Here is a 19050-nt window from a genome sequence, read left to right as displayed (position 1 = left end):
GAGATCTTTGGGAGGACTTGCTAGCCTCCAAAGGCCATCCCCGATGCACAGCAGGCTTGGGAGCAAACATAGCATGGAGAGGAAAAGACCACAGTGTGACCCAGGAATCTCTCGCCTGGGGCTTGGTGGTGGGGCCTGACGCAACATGTACCACAGCTCAGTGGGGTCATGGCAGTGCCCCACGCTCAGGCCTCCCCCCTGGCTCTGGTTTCAGCAGTTTATCACACCTGCGAGGCCTCCAGCTTCCAGTGCCACAATGGACACTGCATCCCGCAGCGCTGGGCATGCGACGGTGATGCTGACTGCCAGGACGGCTCTGATGAGGACCCTGCCAACTGCGGTAACATGCAGATGGGGCTCTGCCATGGGGAGGGAGAAGACAACTGGGGTTGTGCTTTTTGTAGCTACTTAAAGGCAGCTTTAAAACCCCCCACACGGCATCCACCCAATTCTGCATTTCAGAAAAGAAGTGCAACGGCTTCCAGTGCCCCAACGGCACTTGCATCCCAACCAGCAAACACTGTGATGGCATCAATGACTGCTCCGACGCCTCGGATGAGCAGCACTGTGGTGAGTACGGGGGCTGTGGGGTTCTAACAGTGAAGGCTGACAGCCTTCAGTCTGCCAAAGCCTGTCTCACTGGGAAAAAAGCCCTGGTGAGATAATGGGAAAGCCTTAGTTAGCATTCACGAGCCCCCTGGGAAATCAGCTGGTTTGTGAGTGTCAGCAAAAGGCGCTGGCAGGGCTGTCACACATAGGAAGGATGCGCTGTCAGGGGCTGTATTCAAGGAGTGACCAAACCCTTCCTGGTGCCTGTGCCAACCTGGGTGCATCCCCATGCATTCCTGGGCGAGGGCAGCCTGTGCAGGGACAGAGCTCGAGCAATCTGTCTTGGAACCTTTCTGTAACTTTCTGAAATCTGGCTGCTGCACTCAGGTCTGTGCAGAATTGCAACTCAAGCTGCCTCTCGTATTTTCATTCTGCAAGTAGGAAACCTTGTTGCGAAAAATTAAATTGATCCCCTCTCCTCCTGACCTCCCATTTTTCTAGAACCCCTGTGCACCCGCTACATGGATTTTGTGTGCAAGAACCGGCAGCAGTGCTTGTTCCACTCCATGGTGTGTGATGGCATCATCCAGTGTCGAGATGGATCAGATGAAGATGCCAACTATGCTGGCTGCTGTAAGTGTGATATTGTGCATCTTTGCAAAAGGAGGTTGGATAGAGAATGAAAGCAGAGGCATGGAGAAGAAAGTGTATCGGAAAGCTGACACATCTCCTAAGAGGTGGCTGTGGTAATGCTCTGCTTATAAATCCATGATTGTCTCTGAGTGTGCTCCTTCCTTCCTCCTCAATGGTGAGCTTCCCTCAAGTCCTTGGTCTTTACAGTAAACCTCTCATGTCTCTCCATGCCGCCCTGCAGCCCAGGACCCCGAGTTCCACCGAACCTGTGACCAGTTCAGCTTCCAGTGCCAGAACGGCGTGTGCATCAGTCTGGTGTGGAAGTGCGATGGGATGGATGACTGTGGCGATTACTCTGATGAAGCAAACTGTGGTGAGCAGTACCTCAGGGTCTCTTGTCACCACAGCTCCAGCCTCCTTTGAATTTCAGGAGCATTCTTCATGTTTTACATAAGCACTTGTGTATAACCTGATATGGCTGGCACATCTTGCGGTTGACTAAGTCATATGTGACCATATTTACTCCACAGATTCCCAGCCCAAAGCAGAGAGGCAGTTTTCAGCCAAACTCAATATTTACACCACTGTTCCCTGGGTAGCTGTAGGAGCTGTACCCAGCCAGACGAAGCAGCTGCGTCTTCATTACAGAGTTGCGGGGTTTGCTTCTCCCTCTCTGCCAGGCTCTATCTGAATCTTGCTGTCAGCTCTGGTACTGAGATCATAGGTGGTGTCTGGCCATGAAGCACCCAGCACACAGACCTAATAGTGATGGCAGCAGGCTAGTGAGGGCTGTGATGAATGGGGATGCTGGAAACGGAGAGAAAGGACTCTGCCCATGCTATCCAGGCAAATAGATAGTGTGATTATCTCTGGGTCAGCCGTGGCCCAGTCTGAGATGCTGCCATGCCTCAGCTCTGCTGAAGATTGGTGAGATAACACTGGAGGTCACAGAACTCTCCCTCTTGTTGTCAGAAAACCCAACAGAGGCCCCGAACTGCTCCCGGTACTACCAGTTCCAGTGTGGGAATGGGCACTGCATCCCCAACCGGTGGAAGTGTGACGAGGAGAATGACTGCGGGGACTGGTCCGATGAGAAGGACTGTGAGGGTAAGGGCACACAGCACTCAGCTTACAGAAGCCCTGGCTGAGGCTGGGCTGTGACATGCTGAAGGACTACTCTTAGCATCAGCTGTCTTCCTGTAGGGATGCTCAGGACAGCCTGTGCCAGCCCCCATGGCTCCAGAAATCCCGTATGAATGTCCAAGTGTGCGCTCTCGTGCATCTTTTTACTCTGTGTTTTTGGAAATCCTGATTAGAAGCTGTGCAGATACAATACAGATGAAAATTGGGCTTGTAACACCTTGCCTGCAGCCCAGCTTACAGCCCATACGCAGGAGCGGGGATCTCAGGTCAGCCCTCCACGGTGTATTTTCAGGTTCTCCAGTTCATCCCATCACTACACCCATCCCACCAACGTGTTTACCGAACCACTTCCGTTGCAACAGCGGTACCTGCATCATGAACAGTTGGGTCTGCGACGGCTACAAGGATTGCACCGACGGCTCCGATGAGGAAGCTTGTCCTACCTCACGTAAGCTTTCCTCTTCCTCTGTAGGATCATGTCCCCAAGGACTGTTGGCCTTTCGGTCTCAGAGCCTTACCAGATTACAGGGTTGAATTGCAGCAGGTCCCTGCTCAAATGACATGTCTTAAACTGCGTAGGGACATGGAAAGCAGGGCTGCAGAGCAGGTTTTCCAGCTCAGTCCTACGCTGAAGGTGAAGGAGGTTTTTTTCTCACTGTGGTCCTTGCTAAAGCTTGCTGAGCTCCGAGCTGGTGCAGCGCACCTCCTGCAAACTAGTTGCTTGTCAAGCCCTCTGCAGTCAGAAGAGAGGATGGCTCTGGACATCCCAGCAGAAGCCATCTACCTGCTAGATGGGAAGAGATTGCCATCTAGTGGAGTCGAGACCTGGGGACAGGTTTTGGTGCTTCTTGGTGGCTGTGGCCGCCTGGTGCCTTGGGTGGTTTCCTCACCGGCTGCTGTGTGCAGGACCCAACGTGACGGCCACCTCCCCGGCGCTGCAGGGACGCTGCAGCAGGTTCGAGTTCGAGTGCCAGCAGCTGCGCAAGTGCATTCCCAACTGGAAGCGGTGCGACGGCGTGCGGGACTGCCAGGATGGCACGGATGAGAGGAACTGCCGTAAGTGTTGGGAGGGGACAACATCTCACTGGCCCTTTCCCTTGGGAACCTCTTTGTGAGGACAGTGGAGCCACCGAGGAATGTTACTGCTGGTGAAATCCTTGCAGTAAATGCAGCATTACAGTAAAAAAGGAATAAAAGACCCAAACAACTAGAGACATTCCCATTAGAAGTCCGGTGGTTGTTTTCCATGGGATACGCTCCAGGTTTTTTTGATGCTACCATGCCAGGAGATGCAGCCAGAATGAGATAGCCTATGACTGACACACTCTGCCTGACATGCAGCTCCCCCAGCATCGAAGCAGCACTGGCACTGAAAATAGCCCAGTGCTGGTGAGGAAACTTTCCTGCCTTGAGTTCTGAAACCATTGTGCCTCTTTCAGCTACTCAGAGCACCGTGTCGTGCCCTAATGGTTATAAATGCGAGGATGGAGAGACCTGCATTATGTTGACAGAGCGGTGTGATGGATTTCTGGACTGCTCAGACAGCAGTGATGAGAAGAACTGTACCGGTAAGCAGCAGCCCTCTCCCATTTCTCATTCCCTGCTCTGCATTAGCATGCAGAGGTGCTCTCCTGGACACCTAACCTTTCATTCCTAACACCCTAGACACATCAGCCTGTGTTCAGCTGCACAACCTGTCTCCTCACCGATTTATACCAAACTTCCCAACCAGCTTCTGCACTGACAACTTGCCTTCCAGTGGCCTCACGCAAAGAAAAATAACTTAAGGATGGGTAGGAGCAAAGTGGTCTATTTTACATGGCCCACAGGTAAAGCAGAGGTCTCCAGCTCTGTCCTCCTCTGCAGGGTGACCCTGTGAACAATGGTTTGTCTCCTACTGCCATCACTGGTCCTCCCACACTGGCCTTTGGTGGCCCTGTGGAGGCACACGGGATGCAGGGAGCAGCCAGCCCTGGGCAGATAACAGCAATCAATTGCTGTCTCTGGACAGCCATGAGGTTGAGCTGCTTTTCTAGTGACCTGCGTGGGGGTTTGAGCATCAGTCAGGTTTTAGTTCTTTAATTAAATATTGATTGGGAGAGGCTAGCAGATTCAGGGGAGGGGGAAGGAGCTACTGAGATTCATGGCTTGGCTGCTACACCAAAAGGAAACCAGCTCTTTTCCCTTAGATAGCTTGTCTCGCTGTGCCTGTCTGCAGGCCTGCATCCCTGCTGGGTTTCACTTCCAGTTGGTTAGGGAAAATGAAGCAGCAGCAGTTTGACTCTGCTCCACTTGGCTTCCCTACAGCACTGGAATGAAGCTGAGCACCCAAGCGGGGCCAGGCCATGGCATTTGAATGTGGGCTCTGACACATGGTCCCTGGAGGGAGAAAGCAGGGAATGGCCTAGCAGGAGCAGGGCATGGATTGGAGCCATTTCAGATAAGCACCACCAGTCTCCACCACTGCCAGCACTGGATTTCACAGTGCTGTTATCCCCTAAATGCCTCTCCCAAGGTCAGGTGGTGATTGAGCTGCAGAGCTCGCATCAAGGCAATCCCCAGACTACTGCCTTAATTATCAGCCTTTGCTTGGGTCCTTCTGCTGAACACGAGATGTGATAAGGAAGACCACACAAAGAAAGGCCCTGGATAGCTTACAGGGACAGCACAGATCCATTGCAGGAGCAGAAGAGTGACTTAGCTTGCACTGATCAGTTTGCATTCATAAACTTCCAAAATGATGCTATTTCATGCACCATAAAAAACAGACAAGACATTGTGGGGAGAGCTAAGAGCACCAGGGTATGGTTCCTGCTCTGAACTGCCTTCTGATGAGCATGTTCTTCTCCACTGATAACACCCATCTAAATTACACATCTAATTTGAATGGTGCAGACACTCCCTTCAGTCATACTACTGTTTCTACCTCCACATGTTTGTGCTACAAACATAACTCCTGTTTCTGCTATGGGCAAAAGGCTTGTTTCTCTGCAATAGACTAACTTTTCCTATTGCCTGCTTAGATGAGACAATCGTGTACAAAGTCCAGAACCTCCAATGGACGGCTGATTTCTCTGGCGACGTCACTCTGACCTGGGCTCGGCCAAAAAGAATGTCCTCGACCTCCTGTGTCTACAACATCTATTACAGGTACACCACCCATTGCACTACATGACCCAGTGCTATTCATATCAGGTAAAGGCTAGGAGAAACACGAGCAAACGTATAAATGTGCCTATGCTTAGAGCAACGAACTGTACAGAATCAGGCCTGAAAGACAGCTGTGCAATCTAGTTCTGCTTAGAAAATCTTCTGATTTGTGAAAAGCTATGTTTGTTTCCTCCTTGACTATTTACTCAGAGAGTAATGAAGCTTTATTTGAGAGGGGGGTGTGTGTGTGTCTTTGTGGGACCACTAGCAGTGAGAATGAAGTCAAGAAATGAGAGCACAGAAGTTATAGAAAACCTCAGAGGTCAGTGCTTCTACGTCACTAAGCTATGTTTAGTTCAGGCTTTCAAAGAGCATCTTTTCAAGCCAGTCGTGTGGCTTTAATGAAAAGAAAACTAAGCAGCAAGCTCTCAACATACAGATTCACTCTTTGGGACAAGCTGTGTCCCCTGTGTTACTAAACACCATCCTGACTGGAGAGGTGTGACTCTCTCATGCAGGACAGTTGGTGAAAGCATTTGGAAGATCTTGGAAACTCACAGCAACAAAACCAACAGTGTTTTGAAAGTCCTCAAGCCTGACTGTACTTATCAGGTGAAAGTCCAAGTGCAGTGTCTTAGCCGAGTCTACAACACCAATGACTTCATCACCCTCCGGGCACCAGAAGGATGTAAGTAGACCTGCATGGCTCATGTCAGTGACCTGATACATGCTGCTTTGGCTTAGAAAGTATTTACTGCAGAGGTCTCTCTGTTACAAGCAAAACGTGTCTTTCCACAGGCCTGGGAATTGTGCTGGACTGGGAAATGGGCTGTGGGTTCCCAGCCTAGTCAGTCCTGCACTGGGTTACCAGCATGCCCTCTTTCTTCCCCGTGGTTTAGTATCCCTGGAAAGTTCATACCTTCTCACAGTGCTGAGCCTGTGGGACTGTTCCGTATTGCAAGGAGCAAGAGCCTTCTAGCTGCAGAATGGAGATCAGGTAAAGGAAGGGATGCAAAAGCAAGCAAAGAGCTTAGTGAAATCCTAGCTTCACTGCAGTTATGAACAAGGCTTCATTGCTCCAGAGGGAGGTGACAGGGATTTGGGACACAACTACAGGAATAAGACATCTCCCATGAGCCAGAACCGCTTTTCCCCATGTGATCTGGATACACAACTGCAACAGTCACTAACACCCTTGTTTCTCTCCCTAGTACCAGATGCGCCCTTTAACCTTCAGCTGTCCCTGAATAAAGAAGCAGAGGGTGTGGTGATGAGCTGCTGGAGTCCTCCCGTGAATGCCCACGGCCTCATACGGGAATTCATCGTGAGTCTATGGTGGGATGGGGAAGACTTCTGGGGGCTTGCAGCAGCATGGGCTGGCCTGTCTGAACACAGCTACCTCTGCAGAGAAGGGTGGGCCAGGAATAGGGCATTTTGTAGAGGAAATCTGCTGAGATCATCGTGGCAAGTTGCGAGAAGAAATGCTGCAGGGCTGTAGATAGCGCTGCCACCCTCAAGTTCATAATCTGATTTCTGGCTCCATTTCTAAGCTTTCATACTTCTTTCTACTGACATTTTGACACAGAGAAACCTGTCACCCTGCAGTATTGTTGACTGTGGAACCATCATCCTTTGTTTTGGTGCTCCTAGGTGGAATACAGCAGGAGTGGATCCAAGGAGTGGTCATCCCTTAGAACCAGCAAGAACTACACTGAGATCAAGAACTTACAGGTCAACACATTATACACAGTTAGAGTGAGTATTTTCAAGCTCTATCTATGCATGCTCTCATTACTTTTCACTACATGGTTTAAATCCTGCACAGTCAAGTACTTGCTAAAAAAGCATGTTGTTAAAATCCTGCCCTTTAATGTCAACCCACAATGGGGAGTTGGCATTTGCACTGCTAATGTATATAGTTTCAAGGCCTAAATTAAGGCCCTTCATTTGGCCATCCCAGGCGGCCAGGCTGTATTATGAAATCTGCACTAGTTGCCCATTCCAATGTCACTGCAATTGCAGCGGATCTGGGCCAGAGACAAATTCGGTCCGTACTATATCACTAGGAAAAGCAGCAGATTGAGCTGTAGGGAGTATATGCGCATGGGAGAACCTGGGTAATTATAGACAGAAGTAGTAAGAATAAGAAATAAAAGTCTGCACAGTGAAATATGTGCTCTGCCACTGTCCATTCCTCCCTGATCATGGGTTTCTGGGAGAGCTCACTGGGAAGTGGGATAAACGAGACCCCACTCCTGTGAATCAGTGTTATTCTTACAATAGGCCGGAGCAAGTCTTTCCTTCCAGGATATTCCTTCCCATATTAATCTGTTCCCAAATAAGTCTTTGGAACTAGATTCAGAGCTTGTATGGGCTTCACTAGTGTGATTCTTTGGACTGATAGAGTCCAAAGCTCCTTATCTTGGTGGATTTCTCATCAAGATCCCATAAAAGAACAGTTATCTGCAAAGAGGGTGCACCTCCCTTCTCTTAGATTCCTTTAATTGACTTAAAGTAGTCTGCTTTATCTCTGTAATAAGCATTTTATTGCCAAGTAATTAAGCTATTGTTTCCTTCAAAGTCCTTTTCCCATGAGCTCTGCCATGTCCATAACCTTGCTTTAACCTCATTCTCTGTTTGCGTTATATGATGTTGGCATTATACATTTGTTCCTATTAACCAACCTTCTTATTTAAAAAGGTTGCTGCAGTAACTAGTCGAGGAGTGGGAAACTGGAGTGATTCCAAATCCATAACCACCATGAAAGGCAAAGGTAAATGTTATTTTGATCAACTTGGACAACATAACAAAAAGGCAGAAGATAAGCCTGAAGTGTTAGCATCAGTGTACCACTACCAGCATAACCACCTCCTTGTCCTTTATTCTTCCCTATGGAGCATTTTACACTATTTAACACTTTGCTGTGCCATTTTGCTTAACTTCAGCTGCCTCAAAGTTCAGTGGCAAGTCTGAACAGGTCTCGGACTCTCCCTCTGAACTCTGTGGCATGTAAATCGGATCTACTACCCTGGAAGTGGGCAAGAAGCCTATCCAGAAGGTGCGCCTCTCTCCTAGGCTGCAGATGGATTCCCTCCAGCTTGTGTAGGCTAGATCCTACCTTCAGATAGGCAGGACACATTACCACCAACTCCTTCTGAAAGGATGCTTGCTCGTTCTTCTCCCTCTTAGGTTATGATTATCATGGTTTCTGCATCTCCTGTAGGTTAGACCACTGACAGGCCGCTAAGGCTTCCAGCAACTACCACAACATTGCAGTCTGACAGTAAATACATTCAAACACCACAGTAAATAATTTTTCTCCAAACTCTTTTTAGAAAAACCTTTTGAAATCACTTATATTGATGCCAGGTTTTTCTTTCAAACCCATATTCTGATGCCAAAATTGTCTGTTAATTTGTTTGATAAAAGTGGTATCCTCACTATGTTAACAAAGGAAGGAAAGGAAACACCACGCTACTAAAATTGCATGATCCAGATAAAAAACAGAGGTAGAAAGAACTGTAACTATTTTCACTTCTGGTTTTGCATGAGTGTTTGGTAGCTGTCCCCGCCAACAGCTCCTGACCTCTCTCACCAGTTCCTCAGAAGGCCAAAAGCCATTAACTGGGATATGAACTTGTCCCACTGAGTTCAGAAGTAAAATACCTGAGCTCAGACCTCTCTGCTTCCAGCCTGTGCTAAGCTTTGGGGTTGGTGACAGAAAACGATGGAAGTACAGCATGTCAGTGTCTTCTCTGAGGGGTATATGTCTAAGAGACAAACAAGGACTCCTGGTCCAAGAGCTGGTTGTCATACTGAAAGCCTGTATTTTACCTGTCCCCTCTCAATAAGTATTTAAGTATTTGTATTTCTTTGTGTTTCTCTTTCCTTCCAGTTATTCCTCCTCCTGTCATACACATTGAGAGCTACAGTGAAGACTCCATAAGCTTCAGCCTAAAAATGACTACTAATATCAAGGTAACCTTTACTTCTGAAACTGAAATGAAGACATGCGTCAGGTAAATGGTAAATACTAGATGGGATAAGCTGCCACTATTTAAGTGTTGAAATCACTTAGTTTTTTCATGCTAAATCATTTCTTACTACTCATAAACTGCCCCAGCTCTTAATTAGGATGGAGAATACAATGCAGAGACCTTCAGCAGTGACTCTTTCACTGCATGCAAAACCAGCTGAAGTGATAGTTCCTTTTGTGTGCCCTTGCTGCTTGACAGGTCAGCGGTTATGTTGTGAACATCTACTGGACATTTGATACACACAGGCAGGAAAAAAGGACTTTGATCATAGAAGGAGAAAAGTCCATCCAAAAAGGTAAATTCTGTGCTAAGTATAAAATTCTGCTTTAGTCAACAGCAAACGGAAGGTTTTATGGAAGGATGTGTTCTTTCTTTGCAACTAGTAGTTTCTGTTTAGTATAGAGTACATCTGGAAAAGACAAACCAGCAAATCCTTGGCCTCTGTTGTCAGGACTCGGAGATTTCAAGCAGATTTGGGATTTATCCCCCAGAGCTGCACTAGCCTTTTCTCAACACATTTTGTTTATGGTTCCTTATCTGCTCTGCAAAAGGTCAACAATTTCATGGGTTTATATACACTACATGCCCCTGTCAATCTAATTGCTGGTTTGGAGTGTACAGCCTACATGTGGGAAAGCATCCCAATACACAAAAGCACTGGCTAAGTTAGATACCAGAGTCCCAGGTGCTTCTGTGCAAAGGAAATGACTCAAAACTGGTGAAAACACAAGCCAAGGGAGGCAGGCTCCTGTCCAAGACTGTTTGATTATGCTGACTGTTTCCTAGTGCTCTCACCCTGCCATTGCAGTACTTTGCCTCACCTAATAGTGCATGTTTCTCTTCTTGCTCAGTGGCAAATTTGACAGCACATACCCCCTATGAAATTTCTGCTTGGGCTAAGACGGAGCTGGGTGACAGCCCTCTGTCTTTTGTACATGTCATGACCAGTGGGACAAGACCTGCATCACCAAGTCTCAAGGCCAAGGCCATCAACCAGACTGCGGTGGAGTGCAGCTGGACTGGACCAAGGAATGTTGTAAGGCACCAACTCTTTTCTCCCCATCCAGGAGGGGCTCTAGCTCAGAACCTCAAAACACAAGCGAAATCTTAAGTCAGGATTATTTGTGGGATAGAATTCCAAGGCCCTGAAAACTTTATGCTCCAAAAAAATAGGGAAAGCACCCGCTGCCCTTAAACAGAAGCAGAGAAAGCTTCTTCTTATCTGTTTGCTCAGTCACTGATGCAGTGGTGAAGTAGCTGGAATACAGATAGCATGATGCTCCAGTGGTCTTTCAATTAACTGCTGTGTTATCAGAGCTGAGCCCTGGATTTTAGAGTGGGAGGACACAGACAGATTGAACATGAACCTGGGCAAGACAGAGTGCCCAAACATAAAAGGGTCTTTGCTTCATGTCCCTCAAAAGTGGGGCAGCCAGTAAAAGTTTGGGTGGATGCTCTGGGCCATGACAAACTGTACCATCTGTGTTGTGCTCTTCCTTCACAGGTCTATGGCATCTTTTATGCTACGTCCTTCCTAGAGTTGTACAGGAGCCCTCACAACACCACCACGACCTCCCACAACATCACTGTGCTCGTGCAGCGGGACGAGCAGTACCTGTTTCTGGTAAGCTCCTTTTCTGTTCCCACTCCTACCCACGCTGTGGGCTGTAGCTTGCTACTGAAGCGTAAAGGCACAGTATTAACCACTGTGCTGTGTCATCCCTTCAAGGTCCGTGTGATGTCTCCTTACCAAGGGCCACCTTCTGACTACGTTGTGGTGAAGATGATCCCTGACAACCGGCTTCCCCCTCGCCACCTCCACTCTGTGCACACCGGAAAGACATTTGCAGTCATTAAGTGGGAATCTCCGTATGATTCACCCGACCAGGACATGGTAATACCTCACAGCACTTTCTCCTATCCCTTTGCATGCAAAACTCTGGCTCAAAGACAGATCCCTGCTCTGCTGCTGATGGAGAACTGAGTCTGAGATAGGTTTACACCCCATTCAGATAGTCATCATCAAGATGCTGACACCTCAGAGACCTGCATTTCCTCTCTTTACAGGTCTATAACATTCACGCTGCATTTAAAAAGAGTCCGGTCTGGGATAGCTCTTACTGAGTCTGAAAGCAAACTTGGGCATGTGCTGAAACACCTTTCTGGGCTTCAAGCTTTGCCCTGGAGTCCAGGCTGGCCAGTGCCTGAGCCCAGCACATAGGTCAGGCATTGGGCCAGCCGTGCTGCAGGCTCTGCCTCCTGCTCTAGCCCCAACAAAGCCTGGCTCTGTTTTCTGGCACACTGGCGTACAGTCAGGTCTTGCTCCACTGAAGGCGAGTCATTTTCTCAGCAAGCATTCCGCTCCTATTCTGGTCCAGAGACTTTAACAGCAAAGGTTGAGAGGTATAAATCTTCCTGGCAAAACTTGAAACTTTGTCAGGGCAGAAGGTTGCACTGCGTCCTTTAATTCATTAAGAAATACAACCTGAGGTTTTCCTCCTGCCCTCATCTGTTCCAGTAACTGCATTTTCTGTATCTGTAAATATCATCTCAGGCAGGGATCCAGTGAGTCAAGCAAGAGGCTTGAAATCTTACTTCCCAGGCTTTCTGTGCAGCACACGCACGCTTTAATGCAAATTTTACCCCCCTGCTTAATGTCCTACCATTGTATGGGATTGCTAGCAGGTCTGCAGGAAACTAAGACCTTTCACTGTGTGCCTTTCCTCCCCCTCAGTTATATGCTGTGGCAGTTAAAGATTTAGTAAGAAAAACAGATAAAATCTACAAAGTGAAAACCCGGAACAGTACAGTGGAGTACACCATTAAGAAACTTGAACCAGGAGGCAAATACCATGTGATTGTTCAACTGGGAAACATGAGCAAGGAATCCAGCATGAAGATCAACACAGGTAAAGAGTACTACTGGATGGGTGCCAAGGCAAGTCCTTGAAGCACTGTCCATAGAGGGTACACAAAGCCTACCCTGCACACCATCCATCCCACCCCTGTGCTGGTTGGAAGCTGCAGGAGTGTTTCTGCATTGCTTAGTCCTCTCCCACAGCCAAAGCCTAGTTCTGAGAAGCCTCCCTGCAGCTCCTATGGAAGGCAATTAAACCCCTGAACAGCAGCAGTGGAGAGGAAGCCTCTCAGACAACGCATGGGGAGTTTTTCTTCTGCCTGGATGGAGATGGGAAAGACACCTGTTTGGCTGGCTGTGTAGACAGCATGAAGTACCATTACGGTCCTTGCATTAAACCCACTAAAACCCTCCTTCCAGATTACATGCCACAGCATCCTCTCTTCCAGTACAGCCTTTTTCTAAGCAGAGTATTGTGCTGAGCCCTAGATACACCAAGTTTTAGAAGTGACCCCAGTGCTGGTTTTCAGCCAAAAGCAAAGTTTCACCACTGTTAAAACCTAACCTGCCATTTTTTCTCTGCAGTTCCACTGTCTGCACCCGACGCCTTAAAAATTATAACAGAAAAGGACCATATTCTGCTTTTTTGGAAGAGTTTGGCATTAAAGGAAAGTAATTTCAATGAAAGCCGGGTAAGTTGTGATATATCTCCTGTCCTACAGGCAGTGTTTCAGAAAAACCTAGAGCAGAGTCCCTGCAAGACTCCTTTCACAGGCTCTTTATAATACACTGATATGCTCTGATCCTCTAAGTGTCTTTGATGAGCCCTCTAGATAGAGCTTACTTTAATTCCTATCACAACTAAGGCACTAAAGCTGATAGATCCAATGGGTCACCTTTTAAGAATATCATTATCCTCTTGGAAGGGTCATCTGTCACATTTGTGAAAGGACCAGGAATAGGACACTGCCCGGCCGAGCTGAGAAGCACATCAGTAGTGTCTGAGAATTGTCATTATTGAGAGTTTGATAGCAAATCTGTGACATGTTCTCTGTCAGCAAACAAGCCATCACCTTTACCGGACCCTGTCTTTTGGGTGGTCTCGGGTAGATGCTAAGAACAGAGTGAACCAGACAGACCAAGATCTTCTCTCCACCCTAAACTGTGCCAAGCTCAATGCACACTGACAGGCATGGACAGAGACTCCACATTGCTCTCTCCCAGCCGATAGCCCAACACATTTCATCAAAGCTAGATACAGAAGGAAACACAAGCTTCAAAGTTCTGCCAAGAGGAGCAAACCTGACCTCAGCAGCTGAGTAACTTGGGGTTCGTATCTTTGTTTTCACAACGATTAGGGTTACGAGATTCACATGTTTGACAGCTTGATGAACATCACAGCTTATCTCGGGAACACCACAGAAAACTTCTTCAAGGTTTCCAACCTGAAGATAGGTCACAACTATTCCTTCACCGTTCAGGCCAGGTGCCTGTACAGCGGGCAGATGTGCGGTGAGCCGGCCACACTTCTCTATGATGAACTAGGAACTGGTAAGTCACTGTCATTTTTCCCATCCTCCTTAACGAAGAGCCATAAAAGCCTCACAAACTCACTAGAGAAATGCACTATCAGTTGCAAGTAGCACTTCTCTCCCTCCCTTATCTTAGGTGAGGACTCCTCTGCAGCAAAAGCCGGTAGATCCACAGATGTGGCTGCCATTGTGGTACCGGTGCTGTTCCTGCTGCTGGTGACCCTCGGGATTGGCTTCGTGGTGCTGTACATGAGGCACAGACGGCTGCAGAACAGCTTCACTGCCTTTGCAAACAGCCACTACAGCTCCCGCCTGGGCTCGGCCATATTCTCTTCAGGAGATGATTTAGGTACGTAGCCCTTGGTTTCATGCAATGGCATTTCAGGATATGATCAAACGAGTGCAAGAACTGACTTCTCTGTCATGCTTTAGGACACCTTTGGCATAAATATCTCTATAGATTTTATTCTGACCTAAGAATACAAAGGTGTTGTAGCAACTTCACTTAAACCGCTCCCTCTAATGCAAATGTGAATATAACAGAACAACCAGGTAGGAGTATGAATTTACTGGTTTTGAGGGCAGTTTTAGTAGCCTGTCTAGTCGTGCCCTATGACATGCTGAGAGCAGCATAACAGCACTCTGGGTTTGTTTTTCAGGAGATGAGGATGACGAAGCCCCAATGATAACTGGATTTTCAGATGATGTCCCCATGGTCATCGCATGAAGCGTGTTTCTGACTGTAAAAACCAAATGGTGTAAATATTTTATTTGATAAAAATAGTTGATTGTTTATTTTAAAAATGCACTTTGAGTTGCAATATGTTATTTTTATATGGGCCAAAAAAAATTTAAAAATACACTTTGTAGTAATCAACTGTGAATTGCAGACTAGGTCGGTTGAGTAACAAATTGCTTTGATTTAACCTTTAGTCTTACAAGGCTATGCTTGCTGGGCATGCTTTTAAGTCTGTGAGATGTTTTCCGTTCACTAAATTGGCTACTCATTTTATTTTTCTAAAGACGAGAATAAATTTATTTAAACATAAAATTCAGGAGATTATATATGTAGAGAGAGATAAGTAATATAGTCCCTGAAGGTTCTGCTTTTACTTTAAAAAAATCCTTTGGACTTTGTTTTATATGAAAGTATTTTTTGTTGTGTTAATTTATTGGGAAATCTGCTCAAGAACAGATTTCCAAAGTCGTCAGACATTGTACACATTCTTGTGTAGAACATGTGCCACTTTATCTTGAAAGGCAGTAGTATCCTGGCATCCCCATCGTTGTTCTTGCCATGATAATAAAAATCCTTATTTTCACATTTTTTCCCCTTTCTGAAAGACCCAATCTTTCAGCAACCTCAGAGCCCAAGTCGAGATATTGCAGTACATACTTTCTGTATGAGCTTAGTTTCTTGCTGCCATACCTACCAACTGCTGCCCATGCGCATCACACATGGCCTAATTAATCTATACATCAATAATGTCACTGAAAAAGATTCGCCACTACCTGAACTTAAAGTGCAACCTTAAACCACACTTCCCAGGTAATGAGGACACGTCTCTTCCATGGAGCTTCTCCAAGATGCTAATATGTCGGTGGGACAGAAGGGGGAGCCTCCACTGTACACAACTAGGAAAGAGCTTCGCATACAGATTTTCCACAGTCACACAGAGCAGCAAATACTAAACATCTGAATTCATTTGGTTTAGAGCAGGGATTCGATCCTCCCCCATTAGCATTTCCTAAAAGCAGCTGTGGTTATACCTTCAAGTACCTTACAAATAACATACATACGCGTATGTATTATTTTCCCATCACTAGTCATCTCACGTTTCCAGTAGACATAATACTGGCTACAGAGCTAAGCAGTAGAAATGTCTGGTTACCACTGCACTGTCAAGCTTTTCTTTGTGATAGCAAATTGTGAACCTCACCACAAATCCAACTACTTGCCAACCCAAGAGCATCGACACAAGCGGATGTTCCCAGGTCATGCCTGTCCATGCTCTATATATGCAAAACTTGGCACCCATGAAATAGAGCACATTGTCTTGTCACACTGTTTTGTTTGTGGAAACCCAAAGTATTTTTGCTGTGTAGATTAAGTTATAATTGCAGTCTTCCTACAGATGAAATGAGAGAGGCCAACTATGTTTTGATATGCGACTGATCCATTTAATTTCACAAACAGAAGCTGTAGAAGAAGTCAAAGTTCTGTATGGTTTGATACTCTATACAAATACTAACTCTATTTTCAATTACTCATATTACCATTCCCAGTGACAGGGTTTTTTCCCCCCAGAGCTGGGACCAAACTTTAATGGATTTTTCTAAGTAACAGCAAGCTTGCAGAGTTACAATATTTTTACTTTGTTAGTGGGTCAGATGCTGAGTAAATCAACCCAGCATGTATAGCTCAATTTGCCTAGAATTACAGCTAAAGAGACCAGAATCTGACCCAGAGGCTAAATAATTCTAAAGATATATAAAACAGATTTTGTACAGGGGAAAAAAAAACCAAAACAACTAAAAGCAGAGAGAGAATACTGAACCCCTTCCTTGTAAAGCAAATGATTCTGGCACAGGTAACTGAAAACTGCAGTAAAGTATCCCAGAAGCTGGTACCTCACTGGTGAGAATTACTATTCTCCTACTGCTCCTTTACCCCTTACCCCCAGGGTAAATCCTGCTCCAGTAAGGGGAATAGAATTTAGCCCATCTCTATCTAGCAGACAGATGCCAAGGGGAACCATTGTAACCACTTTATATTCCACTGAAATCCCTTAGTTGGATGCTTTCAAGCATCAGCTGGGGGACAAGTCACTTCTGGCCACTCTGAAAGGCTTCTTTGTACCCGTGGCTCAGCAACACTCATACAGAGCTCAGTCTGTTGCCAGCAAAGCATTTTGATGTAGTACTCAGATGCAACACTCTTGGTTACCTGTGCTTCACTCTCCTGTGTTACACAGGGGTTTGGGGGCACTGCAGCAGCCAGGCATTGTGCCAAGCCAAATTCACCTTATGTGGACAGTACTGTAATGCCGAGGCATTCCCCACCCTCCGAGACTTTCCCTTCGGTGCAAAAATCACTGCTGTGCTCTCAGCAAAGCAACTTCACAGGGCTAGTGTATTTTATATATACAGATAGAGAAGCCTGAGCCCCACGTGGGGAGCGAGCAGGATAGATGTAGTTCTGGGTAAATTTATTTTTATGGACTTTTGAAGCACGGAATCTTGTTCACAGAGACAATATAGGGGGTGGGAGGGTTCTGGTGTAAATACGGTACATGGATATGGATGCACATTTTGTCCTGGTTTTGTTTCAGCAGCCTCATGCAATGTGACATAACTTGTTACCTTAACTTTTGGGAAGTGACTTGGGTTTGCCTTATAGGAACCTAGTGTAATGTTTGGATCCATAAGGAAAAAAAGGACTATGGGAAGTACCCTGGTTAGGAGGAACTTCTTCCAGTTCATTTGTGTTTGCATCCATTTCACTGCAGATGCACACTGGTACTCTAAAGTCCATTTGAACTAAAGACTAATGTTGAACACGAAACTCTGGAGGGGTTTTGGACCGTGAGGTGTGTTTTGCTTTGGCAGAGGTTTTGTACACACTTTTTGGGGGTGGAGATTTTGGTTTTTACAAGAAAGTCAAGGAAGTACCATTTTCTGTGCTTGAGACCTGAACATCTATTCAAGGTCAAAAAAAACAATAAATGTGATTTATCAGCCTCGATAAATCACATCCCTCCTTCGTCTGTCATCTGCCTCCTCCTGTGTAAAATGGTCCCAGCTCCAGCAGTGCCTACACAGGCCACCACCTCCATGGAGCACCCACTCCGAGCACACAGGAGCTTACAGCTCCTCTGCTGCTCGACATCAGCCTCTACCCCAGGTAAACCCTCAGAGAGATTTCAGAGAGGGGTGAAGCATGTCGTGTTAACCGCAGGGGAAAAGGGTGCACGCAGACATTCAATCTGCAGAATAGCTGGTGTGCTGCAAGTTCACACCCCAGCTCACCCTGCCATAGCTTGTTCCATGTGCTCCTACCTTGACACAGCACTAGTGGGAGGCAGATGCAGATTCAGTACAGGGAAAAGAGTATTTTCCTTGGACAAAGATCAAGTTATATATATGAGCACATACCCAGCCAGAAAGGGGAGGAGAGAACATACGAGCGTGAGGGAGCAAGTGCCATGCAATACTAGGTACCATCATCCATGTCACCATCTTTTGGCTTCGTGACCAAAGGACCTTTGTGTTTGCATGTCATGTTGGTGGTCCTAAATGGTATTGCTTCCTGCTGGTTTCTAGAAACCCTGGGAGAAGTGACTTGAAAGCTCCTGTCTGTGTAGAGAGGGATCTGCCTTTCTAGAGTCACCAAAAGCAGCCCCAAACTCATATTAGCCACCAAGGAAACCTCCCCTGAGCCAGTGACTCTCACTGAGCAGCACACCCTTGGAATCTGCATGCTTGAAATCTCTTTGTAGGGACAAAGTAGTAGTTTACGACAAACTTGACTAATTTGCTGGTGGAAACACAAAACTGTGTGCAGGAAAGACCAAAATAACATTTTTCCAAAACAACTTTCAAGTCTCTTTCAAATGGACTTCAGAAGGGAAATGGTGCAATTGACTTAGTTACTCTTGGACCCAGAGAGCACCTTCATTACTGGAACTAGCTGTAACATCTATAAGTAATCCTTCAAAACGTGCAGCAGTCTACAAGCAGCCAGTCTCTAATGAGTTTTTTAGAGGTAGTGTCAACTTGTAATCTGTTTCCTTAAGTGAAGTTTGATGCTATACCATTCGAATTGCTTCTCTGTGTCTTTTTCTTTGCCTCCATTCATTGCTTTCTGCTATGTGTTATTGCACAATTTTAAAGGAATTTTTGTCTGTCAAGTTTTTTTCTCCCACTTAATGATAATAATAAAAATGGACTGGGTAAACAAAACTGTTTCTGGTTTCCAGGATTATTATCTAGTCTCTGTGTGTCTAGTGCAATAAAAAGGACATGCAGTGTAACCTAACAGGATGAGCTGAAACAGGAAAATGGAGCTCTCTGCAGAAGGAACAGCAGAGTCCTACTCGAAAGGTACCAGTAACATTCATAATGCAATCACGTATCTAGCTAGTTCTCA

General features: G+C 46.3%; 1 protein-coding gene across 1 annotated transcript in view; it reads left to right on the top strand.

Moving 5' to 3' along the window:
- SORL1 (sortilin-related receptor, L(DLR class) A repeats containing) overlaps positions 1-15018 on the top strand; it is a 32245-nt gene extending 17227 nt beyond the window's left edge. The window contains exons 25-47 of the mRNA XM_010017717.1: positions 215-340; positions 463-570; positions 1051-1182; positions 1424-1555; positions 2155-2289; positions 2618-2773; positions 3232-3381; positions 3765-3893; positions 5349-5475; positions 5994-6163; positions 6687-6799; positions 7126-7230; positions 8176-8248; positions 9371-9453; positions 9711-9807; positions 10364-10548; positions 11017-11136; positions 11242-11406; positions 12247-12421; positions 12955-13061; positions 13728-13920; positions 14038-14250; positions 14561-15018. Of these exons, the coding sequence (XP_010016019.1) occupies positions 215-340; positions 463-570; positions 1051-1182; positions 1424-1555; positions 2155-2289; positions 2618-2773; positions 3232-3381; positions 3765-3893; positions 5349-5475; positions 5994-6163; positions 6687-6799; positions 7126-7230; positions 8176-8248; positions 9371-9453; positions 9711-9807; positions 10364-10548; positions 11017-11136; positions 11242-11406; positions 12247-12421; positions 12955-13061; positions 13728-13920; positions 14038-14250; positions 14561-14628 (3062 nt within the window). The 3' untranslated portion in view covers positions 14629-15018. The remainder of the gene's footprint in view (positions 1-214; positions 341-462; positions 571-1050; positions 1183-1423; positions 1556-2154; positions 2290-2617; positions 2774-3231; positions 3382-3764; positions 3894-5348; positions 5476-5993; positions 6164-6686; positions 6800-7125; positions 7231-8175; positions 8249-9370; positions 9454-9710; positions 9808-10363; positions 10549-11016; positions 11137-11241; positions 11407-12246; positions 12422-12954; positions 13062-13727; positions 13921-14037; positions 14251-14560) is intronic.
- The last annotated feature ends 4032 nt before the right edge of the window (positions 15019-19050 follow it).

Source organism: Nestor notabilis, unplaced genomic scaffold (genome assembly GCF_000696875.1).
Source record: "Nestor notabilis isolate BGI_N333 unplaced genomic scaffold, ASM69687v1 scaffold11677, whole genome shotgun sequence".
Classification (NCBI taxonomy): domain Eukaryota; kingdom Metazoa; phylum Chordata; class Aves; order Psittaciformes; family Psittacidae; genus Nestor; species Nestor notabilis.
This window is presented reverse-complemented; position numbering and strand designations above follow the sequence as displayed.